Source organism: Scyliorhinus torazame, chromosome 11 (assembly GCF_047496885.1).
Source record: "Scyliorhinus torazame isolate Kashiwa2021f chromosome 11, sScyTor2.1, whole genome shotgun sequence".
Lineage (NCBI taxonomy): Eukaryota > Metazoa > Chordata > Chondrichthyes > Carcharhiniformes > Scyliorhinidae > Scyliorhinus > Scyliorhinus torazame.
The window spans coordinates 142,276,072-142,290,435 of NC_092717.1; the positions used below are offsets into that span (position 1 = coordinate 142,276,072).

Consider the following 14,364-nt stretch of genomic DNA (forward strand, 5'->3'; position numbering starts at 1 on the left):
CAGGAAGGGGTGACTGATGGAGGTCTATGATGAGGTTTCTGAGTTGGCAGGATTTGCGTTGTGGGGAGGACAGGGGCTTCTGATGGACTTTGGGGCTACCTCAGTTATGCACTGACCCCCTTAACCTCGGGGTCCATCGTGTCAGGATCACGCTTGGGCAAACCTGTACCGAAGCCAACCTGGTGGATTTCCTGCTGTGGGGGTTGGAGCATAACGGGGGCGAGGGAATGGAGACTTGGACTTTGAGCCCGTTAATTACATTAAAATATGGTTAAATGCTTTATTTGCATCCTCCTACCAGTGCGGTTTGGATTGCATGCCGAGGCCGCTGGCAGGGGATTGGAGGGTGGTGGTGGGGGATAACCTGTTTTTTCCTTGAAGCTCAATTCCTCGCCCAATTGGAATTCCCGATTGGAGTGCCGTGGAATGGAGAATCCACCCGAGGTTATCATCAGTTCAGCCATGATCTTATTAAATGTCAGAGCAGGTTTGAGTGGCTGGATGGCCTATTCCTGCTCCTTGTTCGTTTATTTGTATTTTTCTAAAAAGCATTACAATAATTTTTTCACAAATAAGCTGCCAAATAAAAGAATGGATCTATATCCAAGGAGGTTTGAAAGTAAATTAATGCAATTGGACTCTTTATATCATATTACAAAAATGCAGAGAAACGTAATAAAAAGTACGCAGGTTAAACTTTATCTTAATTCTTTCTATGTAATGTACCTTGATAGGTGGGACCTTTGGCTCTTCTTTTGTAGGCATCTCTTTTTCACTTTGTGACCGGCTGGGAAGTGTCCGAAAGGACTGGTCATTTTCAATTCTAGGTCTTTTCTCCTGACAGTACTCCAGGCTATGCTGTTCCAGTGGTTTTCTCTTTTGTAGCTCAAGATCTTTGTTGTCATTTCTAAGTCCCTCTGATGTAGAAAGGTCTGAGGGTGTGGACATTAGTGGTGGTGACTGAGGGATGCACTGCGATGTCCTTAGATGGTTTTCTAGATCTTTGTTCTCATTTTCAGAATGCCCAGTCAATGCAGAGGTTTCAGAGTGTGTAGAGGTATCTTGTTGCTGAGATGTGAACTGTGCATTTTTCTCTGGAGAATCGGGGCTATTGGTTACAGCATCGAGCTCTTCACAATAAGGTGAAGATTCTGAGCACATAGGAGAACTACATTGTTCTAGAGTACTCTCCTCATTACTCACGTTAGCTGCCAGCTCATATATATCACTGTTAGAAGCATTAAAGGAATCAGGAAGTTGAGGTGGAGTAGAAGTGGAAGTAAGCAGTTCAAAAGAAATGTTAGATATTTTCGGGGAAGGCATCTGTGGATCTACAGCGTGCTCAGATTGGGACTCAATCTCCTTGATACTTTGTATAATGAGATCAGGCTTCAAGTCATCTGCTGGGATTTCTTGTTCTGCCTTTTCAGGGCTACGCAGGCAAGACTGCTCAAAGTCAGAGGTATTGGACTCAGTAGGTTTGTTTTCATCAAAGTTTACACAAATAGTTGGTTCAACTTCTTCTGCTATCTCCTCCTGAATAACAGATTCATCTGAGGTCATGTCTGAGCACAAGGATATTAGTATATCCTCTTCTTTAGCAGTTTTGACTGGTTCTTTGGCCGGGATTTGCTGTATGTTGCATTGTGTTTGCTTTAGATCTGTATAAGGCACAGGATTTTCTTTGCTTTCATGCTCAATGCCAGATGAGATCTCACAGGGCTGTGATATGGTGTGTGGTGCTGAAAATAAGCAGTCGTCTTGATTTTCAAAAGATTCTTTTACTGATTCTAGTTTTACAGCTTCTTCTTCTGTTACACCCATCCTGAATACAAAAAAAAGTGGATGTAACAATTATGATGGAGAAATCAGAGCAACTTATTATTATTGTCTTAAGACAAAAACAGATTATCTACAGACAAAGGTTTGCCAGGATATGTTAAAATGTGCAAAAATATGATACTTCAAAAAAGTGCACCATGGCTAAGGGATAGGGGTTAGCAGGGTGGTACTGAATGCTATAACATTAATGTATAGTTCTACAGAGTGAGGGACGGTAATTCTTGATGTGGTCTGAAGTAGATAGGAAGAAACTGAATGGACACTGCAGCATCCATCTCTCTGTGAGGAGCAATAAAAATTAATTGAGGTGTCTTTATCTAAGCAGTACCAGAAAAGAGATAGGCCAAGATCAGAAAGTACACCGTCCACCCTTTCAGCAGTAGTTCATAGAATTTACAGTGCAGAAGGAGGCCATTCGGCCCATTGAGTCTGCACCGGCTCTTTGAAAGAGCACCCTACCCAAGCCCACACCTCCACCCTATCCCCATAACCCAGTAACCCCACCCAACACTAAGGGCAATTTAGCATGACCAATCCACCTAACCTGCACATCTTTGGACTGTGGGAGGAAACCGGAGCACCCGGAGGAAACCCACGCACACGCGGGGAGAACGTGCAGACTCCGCACAGACAGTGACCCAAGCCGGGAATAGAACCTGGGACCCTGGAGCTGTGAAGCAATTGTGCTAACCACCTTGCTAGTTATTGAACCAAACTAAATAGAATAACAATTGGGGGAAAGTTATATAGGTAAACAAATAAAAATTGAAACAGAGGGCACAAAAAGTGCTCAGCTTGTTGTAGCACACTCCAAACACAATATGGGTAGCACGCTAGCACAGTGGTTGGCACTGTTGCTTCACAGCACCAGGGTCCCTGGTTCGATTCCCAGCTTGTGTCACTGTCTGTGCGGAGTCTGCACGTTCTAACCGTGTCTGCGTGGGTTTACTCCGGGTGTTCCGGTTTCCTCCCACATGTCCCGAAAGACATGCTGTTAGGTAATTTGGACATTCTGAATTCTCCCTCAGTGTACCCCAACAGGTGCCGGAATGTGGCGACTAGGCAATTTTCACAGTAAGTTCATTACAGTTACTTCTGACAATAATAAAGATTATTATTAATAAGTAAAACTACAATTCAAACTGTAAAAGGGCTCCGCTGCAATATCAAAGAACCACTAATGTGCTTACTTTTGTCCATAGTATTGTTCAAAAAATGTTTCCTTCCATTGTTCTATCTTCTTCTCCTTTTCAATCTCTTGTCGAATACGTAACTGCATTTCAGGAGTAAATTCACCTGCAACAAAGTTTATGGAGTAAGAAGTAAAAACAGAATAGTCTTCGTTAGAATGTAAATTTAACTTTCCTTCAAATATTTTGCAGTGCATAATAGTTCAGGCCTAAGAGTTCTGATTATGAACAAAGAGCAGGATTTTCCGCTCCGATGGAAATTCCCGTCCAAAAGTCAATGAAACTGATCTGTCGAATTTTCCTTGCTGCCCACTACTGGAATAATCCTTTCCTTCGGGTCAGGAAAAGGCCATTAGCCCCCAGAGCCTGATCTGCCATTCAATGAGATCATGTATCCTAATTCCTTTCAACCATACTTGGCCCCATGTCCCTTAATACCTTGGCTAGTAGAAATCTAACTTTCACGGGTTTAAAATTATTAATTTAGTTAGTATCTACTACATTTGTGGGGAAAATGTCCACATTTTGATCACCCTTTTATGAATAAATGTTTCCTTCTTTTCTGCTGAATGCCCTGACTCTGGTTTTACGGTTGTGCTCCCTAGTCCTAGACGCTCTCACCAAATCTAGCTGGGACACTAGAACAACGGGATTCCATAGAATTCCTTCAGTGCAGAAGGAGGCCATTCAGCCCATCAAATCAGTACTGATCCTCTGAAAGAGCACCCTACCTAGGCCCACTCCCCCAGTCTATCCCCGTAACCCCATCTAACCTGCACATCTCTGGACACTAAGGGGCAATTTAGCATGGCAAATCTACCAAACCTGCACATCTTGGGACTGTGGGAGGAAACCAGAGCACCCAGAGAAAATCCACAACCACAGGGAGAAAGTGAAAACTCCACACAATCACCCAAGGCTGGAACTGAAACGGGGTCCCTGGCGGTGTGGGGCAGTAGTGCTAACCATTGTACGACCGTGCCAGTACCTGTGTACCATGCCACCCCGAATCTCAAGTACACATACGTCAATCATTAAAGGTTGTATCATAGATTAGCAATGCCATTAAATAAAAACAAGCTCTAGGTGGGACAGAAGTGAAAAGTAAGGAAGCTATTCAAAACCTGTATCAAACCTTGGTTGGACCACACTTAAGGGCGCTACATGCAGTTCTGGTTGCCATACTATGAAAAGGATATAGAGACACTGGAGAGGGTTCTTTACGTGAATGTTACCAGAAATGTCTGGGAATATCAGGAAAACATTGACAGGCTGGTCCTCTTCTCCCTTGAAAAAAGGAGGCTGAGGGTGACCTAATTGAGGTCTTTAAACCTATGAATGGTTTTGATGGAGTGGATGCAGAAATAATGGGCCAGAATTTTGTTACAAAGGTGGGTAGCATGAGTCAGGAAATTTCCCGAACTAGCCAGGCTCACCTTGGTAAAAAGTCCACTGAATTACACGATTTTTGTTTGATGGGACAGGGGCAGAATGCAGTCAGGCTTGCCCACCCGGGAAGCAGGGTGAATGTGGCCATAGGGGCGGGCGAGTGTTGAGGTAGGCTGATTAGAAGAGCCACATTCTGCTCGCTGTCATGATATTCAGGTAAACATCATAGCACCAACATACATACATACTGATGGACAGATCAACGGACCAATCAACACACACACAACACCACAGCCAATCACAGGCAAGAGCATACACAGTACAAAACAGGGAACACGACACATCCTGGGCATTCCAGCAGGAGACAGCTCAGGGCACAGAGCTCACATCAAGCCACTCAGACATCCACCCTGTGCTGAGTGCCACTACAAGATAGTATTAGGAATAGGTCCACAGATTCTAGGGTTATGATCGAACCTCAGTAACCAGTTTACCACTGTAAATAAATGTTAGTAATAAAACTGAGTTGTACCATTCGCAACCGTGTTGGTTCGTCTGTGTAGCAGAGTACCCAACACATCACCCGCCAGCAGGAAATCCCTCTAAGTGCGGCCTCGGTGAGGAGAAACTCCCCGAGGCCAAAAAATACGGCAAGTGCCGTTGGACAGCAGGATATTTCTCGGCACTGCAGAACGCGAGAAACGCCCCGCTAAACGCACCGTTCAGCGGACTTTAATTTCAGTCCGCTGAATCGTGCCAGGCAGTGAGTTGGAACTGTGATGAGTTTTACTGAATTTAAAGAATTAAACTTTGATCCCGATATTTAGGATTTTACCACTGTGCACTGTTCTGATGTATGATGCAGGTTATTTGCCTGCTTGTAGTGAGTTACAATGCCTGGATAGGTTCTTTATAAAAATTCATTCACGGGATGTGAGTGTCGCTGGCTAGGCCAGCTTTTATTGCCCATCCCTAATTACTGCAGCCCATGTGGTGTAAGTACACCTACAGTGCTGTTAGGAAGAGCGTTCCAGCATTTTCACCAGCGACAGTGAAGGAACAACAATATATTTCTGTGGTAGTCTGTGTAGAGATATTACGGTACCTGGTAATGCTGGAACACCATTGGTAGATATTGTATGTTTCCTATTGGTCAAGCTCTATGGTAGCTCCGCCCTGCATGGTGGGGTATAAAGGCCCGTGCCGCCCCAGCAGCCTTCATTCTGTACCTGACCTGCTGGGGGAAACATCTAGCTTATTAAAGCCTTCAGTTGGACGACAACCTCGCTTTAGTGGTCATTGATTGTGCATCAATTTAATAAGCTAGATTTAAAAGGATGGAGCACCGAATCAAGCCGGAGTATCTGCAACTCAGCCCCCACGCGGCGAACTCAGCGGCAATCTTCAAGCACTGGCTGGCGTGTTTTAAAGGATATCTCGGATCGGCCGAAAACACACCCACGGGAGAACAGAAAATGCAAGTCCTGCACTCGAGGGTGAGCCTGGAAATTTACATCCTCATCGAGGACGCGGAAGACTTCGATGCAGCAATAGAGCTGCTAAAAGGACATTATATTCGCCCGGTAAACCAGGTCTATGCCCGACATCTGCTAGCAATGAGGCGACAAATCCCTGGGGAATCGCTGGAAGAATTCTACCGTGCGCTCCTGGTGTTGGGGAGAAACTGCAGCTGCCCGCATGTTTCGGCGAGCGACCACATAGAACTCTTGATCCGGGACGCTTTTGTGGCAGGTATGCTGTCCTCCCAAATCCGCCAGCGATTGCTGGAAAAAGACACCCTAGGCCTCAAGGAGGCACGGGCCCTTGCAGGTTCCCTGGATGTGGCCTCCAGAATGCCCGCGCTTACGTTCCCGACCGCGCAGCAGCCCCCTGGGCAGCGTGGAACCCCTCCGCAGCTGACCCCGAGACATCCCCCATCCCTCCACAAGCTTGTGCTGCAAAGCGGCCTGGCAACCCCGGGGGGCCCCGCTGCTACTTTTGCGGGCAGGCCAAGCACCCCCGGCAGCGCGGTCTCTGGCGGTGAATGCGGACCGCCAACACAAACCTCTCCACGGTCCCCGTGCAGCCAGCGGGCGCCGCCATCTGCCTACTCCAGGGCCACGTGCGGCCCCTGTGCGCCGCCATCTTGTCCCGCGGATGCCACATTCGATGGACGGGCGCCGCCATTTTGTACACCCCCAGCAATGTGCGACCAATGGAAGCCGCCATCTTGGATGGGCTCCCAGGACCCCAGCTCGGCTGACCGCAAACCACCCGAAGAGAACACTCAACTGCTGAAATTAGCCTCGGTGACTCTGGCTCAGTCCCGGCCTCGAACATTCTCAACTGCTACAACAACAGTACTAATCAACGGGCACGAGACGTCCTCCTGAATCGACTCTGGGAGCACGGAGAGCTTCATACACCCCGACACGGTAAGGCGCTATTCTCTCCTCGTCCACCCCATTAATCAAAAAATCTCCCTGGCTTCTGGTTCCCACTCAGTAGAGATAAAGGGGTTTTGCGTAGCAAACCTCACAGTTCAGGAAAGGGAGTTTAAAAATTACCAGCTCTACGGCCTTCCCCACCTCTGCGCGGCCACACTCCTAGGTTTAGACTTCCAGTGTAATCTCAAAAGTCTAACTTTCAAATTCGGCGGCCCTATACCCCCCTCACTGTCTGCGGCCTCGCGACCCTCAAGGTCGATCCGCCGTCCCTGTTTGCGAACCTCACCCTGGAATGCAAACCCTTCGCCACCAGGAGCAGACGGTACAGTGCCCAGGATCGGATCTTTATTAGGTCAGAGGTCCAAAGGCTACTGAGGGAAGGAGTCATTGAAGCTAGCAACAGTCCCTGGAGAGCTCAAGGAGTGGTGGTAAAGACCGGGGAGAAGCATAGGATGGTCATCGACTACAGTCAGACCATCAACAGGTTTACGCAGCTGGACGCGTACCCTCTCCCCCGCATATCCGACCTGGTAAACAGGATCGCGCATTACAAGGTCTTCTCCACGGTGGATCTTAAGTCCGCCTACCACCAGCTCCCCATCAGCACTAGTGACCGCAAATACACTGCCTTCAAGGCAGATGGGCTACTCTATCACTTCTTACGGGTTCCCTTCGGTGTCACCAACGGGGTCTCGGTCTTCCAGCGCGAGATGGACCGAATGGTTAACCGGTACGGTCTACGGGCAACAGTCCCGTATCTCGAGAATGTCACCATCTGCGGCCACGACCAGCAGGACCACGACACCAACATCCGAAAATTCCTCCAGACCGCAAAGATCCTTAACCTTATATACAACAAGGATAAATGTGTGTTTAGCACCGACCGCCTAGCCATCGGCTACGTAGTGCGAAAAGGAGTTATAGGCCCCGACCCTGAACGCATGCGCCCCCTTATGGAGTTCCCCCTCCCTCACTGCTCCAAGGCCCTGAAGCGCTGCCTAGGATTTTTCTCTTACTATGCCCAGTGGGTCACCAACTATGCAGACAAGGCCCGTCCCCTGGTCCAATCCACAGCTTTTCCCCTGTCGATAGAGGCCCGCCAGGCCTCCAGCCGCATCAAAGCAGACATTGCAAAGGCCACGATGCACGCCATCGATGAGTCCCTCCCCTTCCAGGTCGAGAGCGACGCGTCTGACGTAGTTCTGGCGGCCACCCTAAACCAAGCGGGCAGACCCGTGGCCTTCTTCTCACGTACCCTCCATGCTTCCGAAATCCGCCACTCCTCAGTCGAAAAGGAGGCCCAGGCCATAGTAGAAGCTGTGCGACATTGGAGGCATTACCTGGCCAGCGGGAGATTCACTCTCCTCACTGACCAACGGTCGGTTGCTTTCATGTTCGATAATGCACAGCGGGGCAAGATAAAAAACGATAAGGTCTTGCGGTGGAGGATCGAACTCTCCACCTACAACTACAAGATCTTGTATCGTCCCGGGAAGCTAAACGAGCCTCCTGATGCCCTGTCCCGCGGCACATGTGCCATCGTACAGGTAGTCCTCCTCCGAACCCTCCACGAGGACCTCTGCCACCCGGGGGTCACTCGCTTTTTCAACTTTATCAAGACCCGCAACCTGCCCGACTCCATCAAGGAAGTCAGGACAGCCACCAGGGACTGCCAAATCTGCGTGGAGTGCAAACCGCACTTCTACAGGCCAGAGAAGCGCACCCGATAAAGGCTTCCCGTCCCTTTGAACGCCTCAGCATGGACTTCAGAGGCCCCCTCCCCTCCACCGACCGCAACACGTACTTCCTGAACGTGATTGACGAGTACTCCCGTTTCCCATTCGCCATTCCCTGCCCCGACATGACCGCAACCACCGTCATCAAGGCCCCCCATAGCATCTTTGCACTGTTCGGGTTCCCCGCTTACATACATAGTGATAGGGGATCCTCCTTTATGAGCGACGAACTGCGCCAATTCTTGCTCAGCAAGGGCATCGCCTCGAGCAGGACGACTAGTTACAACCCCCGGGGTAACGGACAGGTAGAGAGGGAGAACGGAACTGTCTGGAAGACCGTCCTACTGGCCCTACGGTCCAGGAATCTCCCAATTTCCCGCTGGCAGGAAGTCCTCCCGGATGCCCTCCATTCCATCCGGTCACTGCTTTGTACCACAACCAACCAAACACCTCACAAACGTCTCCTGGTCTGCCCCAGGAAGTCCTCCTCTGGGACCTCGCTCCCGACCTGGCTGGCAGCTCCCGGACCCATCCTGCTCCAAAAACACGTACGGGCGCACAAGTCGGACCCGTTGGTCGAGAGGGTCCATCTTCTCCACGCTAACCCCCAGTACGCCTACGTGGCGTACCCCGGTGGCGTACAAGATACGGTCTCCCTACGAGACCTGCCGCCCGCTGAAGCCCCACGCACACCTCAGCCACCAGTCCCACGCTCCCTCCCACCAGTGCACCCTACAGGAGGATCGGTCCTTCCGCTGGCCCCGTCTAGGCCCCTCCACCCACCGACGCGTCCCGCAGACGCTCCCTTCCCAGGTCAACCGTTTTCCCCACCAGCGCCGTTTAGGGGTGTCGAAGCTGCCACAGAGATCGAGGCCACGCTCCCGGAGTCACAGACGCCCGAGCCTCCACCGGAGTCACCACCGAAGCTTCGACGATCACAGAGGACGACCAGGCCCCCGATCGACTGATTGCTTCATTTTTTAAAATTATTTTAAAAATATATATTTTATTAAAGTTTTTCGATCAAACAATAATTTCCCATTTTACAACTTTGTAATAATATATACATTGATCGTTTTTTAAATAAATAATATGCTAACTAACGGCAACTGCCAACAACAAAATAAGAAACAACAGAAATAATAACTAAAATAGTAACTTTGTGAAATCAAATATAAATAACTAATATATAAACACACACATAAAACCCCTGAGGACCCAAATGAGCCCCCCCCCCACCTGGGTTGCTGCTGCCTTTCCTATTTTCACTTATCGCTCTGCGAGATAGTCGAGGAACGGTTGCCACCGCCCGGTGAACCCCTGAGCCGAACCTCTTAATGCATATTTTATCCGCTCCAGTTTTATAAACCCTGATCCAGGCCTCCACACCCGGGGGCTTAGCTTCTTTCCACATAAGTAGAATCCTTCGCCGGGCTTCTAGGGACGCAAAGGCCCACACGTCGGCCTCTCTCGCCTCCTGCACTCCCGGCTCATCTGCAACCCCAAATATAGCCAACCCCCAGCTTGGTTTGACCCGGACCCCCACCACCTTTGAGATCACTTTTGCCACACCCACCCAGAACCCATGCAATACCGGCTTCCCGCGCATCTCCCGCACCTCTCCTCCACTCCAAAAAATCTACTCAGCCTTGCTCCAATCATATGCGCCCTGTGTAGAACCTTGAATTGTATCAGGCTGAGCCTGGCACACGAGGACGAAGAGTTTACCCTACTTAGGGCATCTGCCCACAGCCCCTCCTCAATCTCTTCCCCCAGCTCCTCCTCCCATTTTCCCTTCAGCTCCTCTACCATCGTCTCCCCCTCGTCTCTCATTTCCCTATATATATATCTGACACCCTACCATCATCCACCCATGCCCCCGAAATCACTCTGTCCTGGATCTCTTGCGCCGGGAGCTGCGAAAATTCCCTCACCTGTTGCCTCACAAATGCCCTCACTTGCATATAGCGAAATGCATTCCCAGGTGGCAACCCATATTTTTCTGTCAGTGCTCCCAGACTCGCGAACGTCCCGTCTAAGAACAAGTCCTTCAATTTTGCAATTCCTGCTCGCTGCCAAGATTTAAATCCCCCATCTATCCTTCCCAGGACGAACCTATGGTTGTTCCTTATCGGGGACCACACTGAGGCACCCGTCACTCCCTTATGTCGTCTCCACTGCCCCCAAATTTTCAGAGTTGCCACCACCACTGGGTTTGTGGTGTATTTTTTCGGGGAGAACGGCAACGGCGCCGTCGCCAGTGCTTTTAAGCTAGTTCCCCTACAGCACGCCATCTCCAGTCTTTTCCACGCCGCTCCTTCCCCTTCCCTCATCCACTTACATATCATTGACACGTTGGCGGCCCAATAATAATCACTTAGACTCGGCAGTGCCAGTCCCCCTCTGTCCCTACTGCGCTGCAGGAACCCCCTCTTTACTCTTGGGGTCTTTCCAGCCCACACAAAGCTCATAATACTCTTGTCCACCTTCTTAAAAAAGGCCTTTGTAATCGTACAGGGAGGCACTGGAACACAAAAAGAAACCTCGGAAGGACCACCATTTTAACCGCCTGCACCCTGCCCGCCAATGACAGGGGCGCCATGTCCCACCTCCTAAAGTCCTCTTCCATCTGCTCTACCAGTCGTGCCAAGTTAAGCTTATGCAAGGTTCCCCAGTTCCTGGCCACCTGGATCCCTAAATACCGGAAATCTCTTATTACCCTCCTCAACGGTAAATCGTCTATTTCCCTGCCCTGTTCCCCAGGGTGCATCACAAACAGTTCACTCTTCCCCATATTCAATTTATATCCTGAAAATTCTCCAAACTCCCTGAGTGTCTGCATTATCTCAGGCATCCCCTCCACTGGGTCCGCGACATACAACAACAAATCATCCGCGTATAATGACACCCGATGCTCTTCTCCTCCTCTAAGTATCCCCCTCCACTTCCTAGAGCCCCTCAGCGCTATGGCCAATGGCTCAATTGCCAACGCAAACAGTAACGGGGACAGGGGACATCCCTGTCTTGTACCCCTATATAGTCGGAAGTGGTCAGATCGTTGCCTATTTGTAATCACACTTGCCACCAGGGCCCTGTACAGGAGCTGAACCCATCTAATGAACCCCTCTCCAAATCCAAATCTCCTCAGTACTTCCCAAAGGTAGTCCCACTCCACTCTATCAAATGCTTTCTCTGCATCCATCGCCACCACTATCTCCGCCTCCCCCTCCGGTGGGGGCATCATCATCACCCCCAACAGCCTCCGTATATTAGCATTCAATTGCCTCCCTTTAACAAACCCCGTTTGATCATCATGCACCATTTAGGGCATTTAGGGACCTTTAGGGCAGCACGGTAGCCTTGTGGATAGCACAATTGCTTCACAGCTCCAGGGTCCCAGGTTCGATTCCGGCTTGGGTCTCTGTCTGTGCGGAGTCTGCACATCCTCCCCGTGTGTGCGTGGGTTTCCTCCGGGTGCTCCGGTTTCCTCCCACAGTCCAAAGATGTGCAGGTTAGGTGGATTGGCCATGATAAATTGCCCTTAGTGTTCAAAATTGCCCTTAGTGTTGGGTGGGGTTACTGGGTTATGGGGATAGGGTGGAGGTGTTGACCTTGGGTATGGTGCTCTTTCCAAGAGCCGGTGCAAACTCGATGGGCCGAATGGCCTCCTTCTGCACTGTAAATTCTATGAAACCACCCCAGGGACACAGTCCTCTATCCCCGTCGCCATCACCTTGGCCAAAAGCTTGGCATCTACGTTCAAGAGGGAAATAGGCCTGTATGACCCGCACTGCAGCGGATCTTTGTCTCTTTTCAGGATCAGCGATATCGTCGCCTCCGACATCGTCAGGGGTAGTGTCCCCCTTTCCCTAGCCTCATTAAAGGTTCTCGTCAGAAGTGGGGCCAGCAGGTCCATGTATTTCCTATAGAACTCCACCGGGAACCCATCCGGTCCCGGGGCCTTCCCTGCCTGCATGTTCCCAATTCCTTTTACCACCTCCTCCACCTCAATTTGCTCTCCCAGTCCTGTCATCTCCTGTTCCTCAACCTTCGGGAACTCCAGCTGGTCTAGGAAACGCATCATTCCCTCTTTCCCTTCCGGGGGTTGAGCCTTATATACCCTCTCGTAAAATACCTTAAACACCCCATTCACCCTCTCCGCTCCCCGTTGCATCTTTCCCTCCTCGTCTCTAACCCCTCCGATCTCTCTCGCCGCCCCCCTCTTCCTAAGTTGTTGGGCCAGCAGCCGGCTCGCCTTCTCTCCATATTCATACTGCACTCCCTGTGCCTTCCTCCATTGTGCCTCCGCCTTACCCGTGGTCAACAAGTCAAAGTCCGTGTGCAATCTCCGTCTTTCCCTGTATAGCCCTTCATCTGGAGCCTCCGCATATTGCCTATCCACCCTCAAAATCTACCCCAACAATCTTTCCCTTTCTTTACCCTCTTGTTTCCCCTTATGGGCCCTTATGGAGATCAGCTCCCCTCTAACCACCGCCTTCAGCGCCTCCCAGACCACTCCCACCTGGACCTCTCCGTCATCATTGATCTCTAGGTACCTTTCAATACATCCCCTCACCCTTACACATACCCCCTCGTCTGCCAACAGTCCCATATCTAATCTCCAGACTGGGCGCTGCTCCTTTTCCTCTCCTACTTCCAGATCTACCCAATGTGGGGCATGATCTGAAATGGCTATAGCCGAATACTCCGTTCCTGCCACCTTCGGGATCAGCGTCCTTCCCAGGACATAGAAGTCTATCCGGGAGTACATTTGTGGACATGGGAGAAGAAGGAAATCTCTTTACTCCTTGGTCTAGTAAATCTCCAGGGATCCACTCCTCCCATCTGCTCCATAAAGCCCTTAAGCACCTTGGCCGCTGCCGGCCTCCTCCCGGTCCTAGATCTGGACCAGTCCAGCACCGTGTTGAAGTCCCCCTCCCATTACCAACTTTCCCATCTCCAGGTCCGGGATGCGCCCCAACATACGCTTCATAAAGTTTGCGTCATCCCAGTTCGGGGCATATACGTTCACCAGCACCACCGCCTCACCTTGCAATCTGCCACTCACCATCACGTATCTACCCCCACTGTCCACCACTATGGTCTTCGCCTCAAACAATACCCGTTTCCCCACCAGTATTGCCACCCCTCTATTTTTCGCATCCAAGCCCGAGTGGAATACCTGTCCCACCCATCCTTTTCTTAATCTGACCTGATCCGCCAGTTTCAGGTGCGTCTCCTGAAGCATGACCACGTCTGCCTTTAGCTTCTTTAGGTGCGCAAGTACCCTTGCCCTCTTAATCGGCCCATTCAACCCTCTCACGTTCCACGTGGTCAACCGGGTTGGGGGGCTCATTACCCCCCCCCCCCCCCCCCCTCCCCTCGTCGACTAGCCATCCCCTTTTTTAGACCAGCTCCTCACCCAGTTCCCACGCACCCGCTTATCCCCCGGACGGTGCCCTCCCGTCCTGACCATCCCATCCCGTAACAGCTCCCCCTTCCCCTTAGCAGCAGCAACCCAGTTAACCCCCCCCCCGCCCCCCCGCTAGATCCCTCTCTAGCTTAGTTGCTCCCCCCATATTGCTTCCGGAAGTCAGCAAACTCTGGCTGACCTCGGCTTCCCCCGTTTATCCTTAGCCTCCCATTATGTGAGGCCCCCTCCTTCCTGCGCCCCCTTTTCCTGCCACAATTTCCATAGCGCGGGAAAAAAGCCCGCGCTTCCCTCTCGGCCCCGCCCCTGATGGCGCAGCACCCTCTCTC

At 50.7% G+C, this 14,364-nt stretch overlaps 1 protein-coding gene across 2 annotated transcripts in view; it reads right to left on the reverse strand.

The window, feature by feature from the left end:
- Positions 1-14,364, reverse strand: part of LOC140385560 (putative Polycomb group protein ASXL3) — a 318,815-nt gene that overhangs the window by 14,854 nt on the left and 289,597 nt on the right. For both annotated transcript variants that reach the window (XM_072467838.1, XM_072467839.1), the window contains 2 exons: positions 3,033-3,138; positions 727-1,825 (listed from right to left, as the gene is read on the reverse strand). In XM_072467838.1, coding sequence (XP_072323939.1) covers positions 727-1,825; positions 3,033-3,138 — 1,205 coding nt within the window. The remainder of the gene's footprint in view (positions 1-726; positions 1,826-3,032; positions 3,139-14,364) is intronic.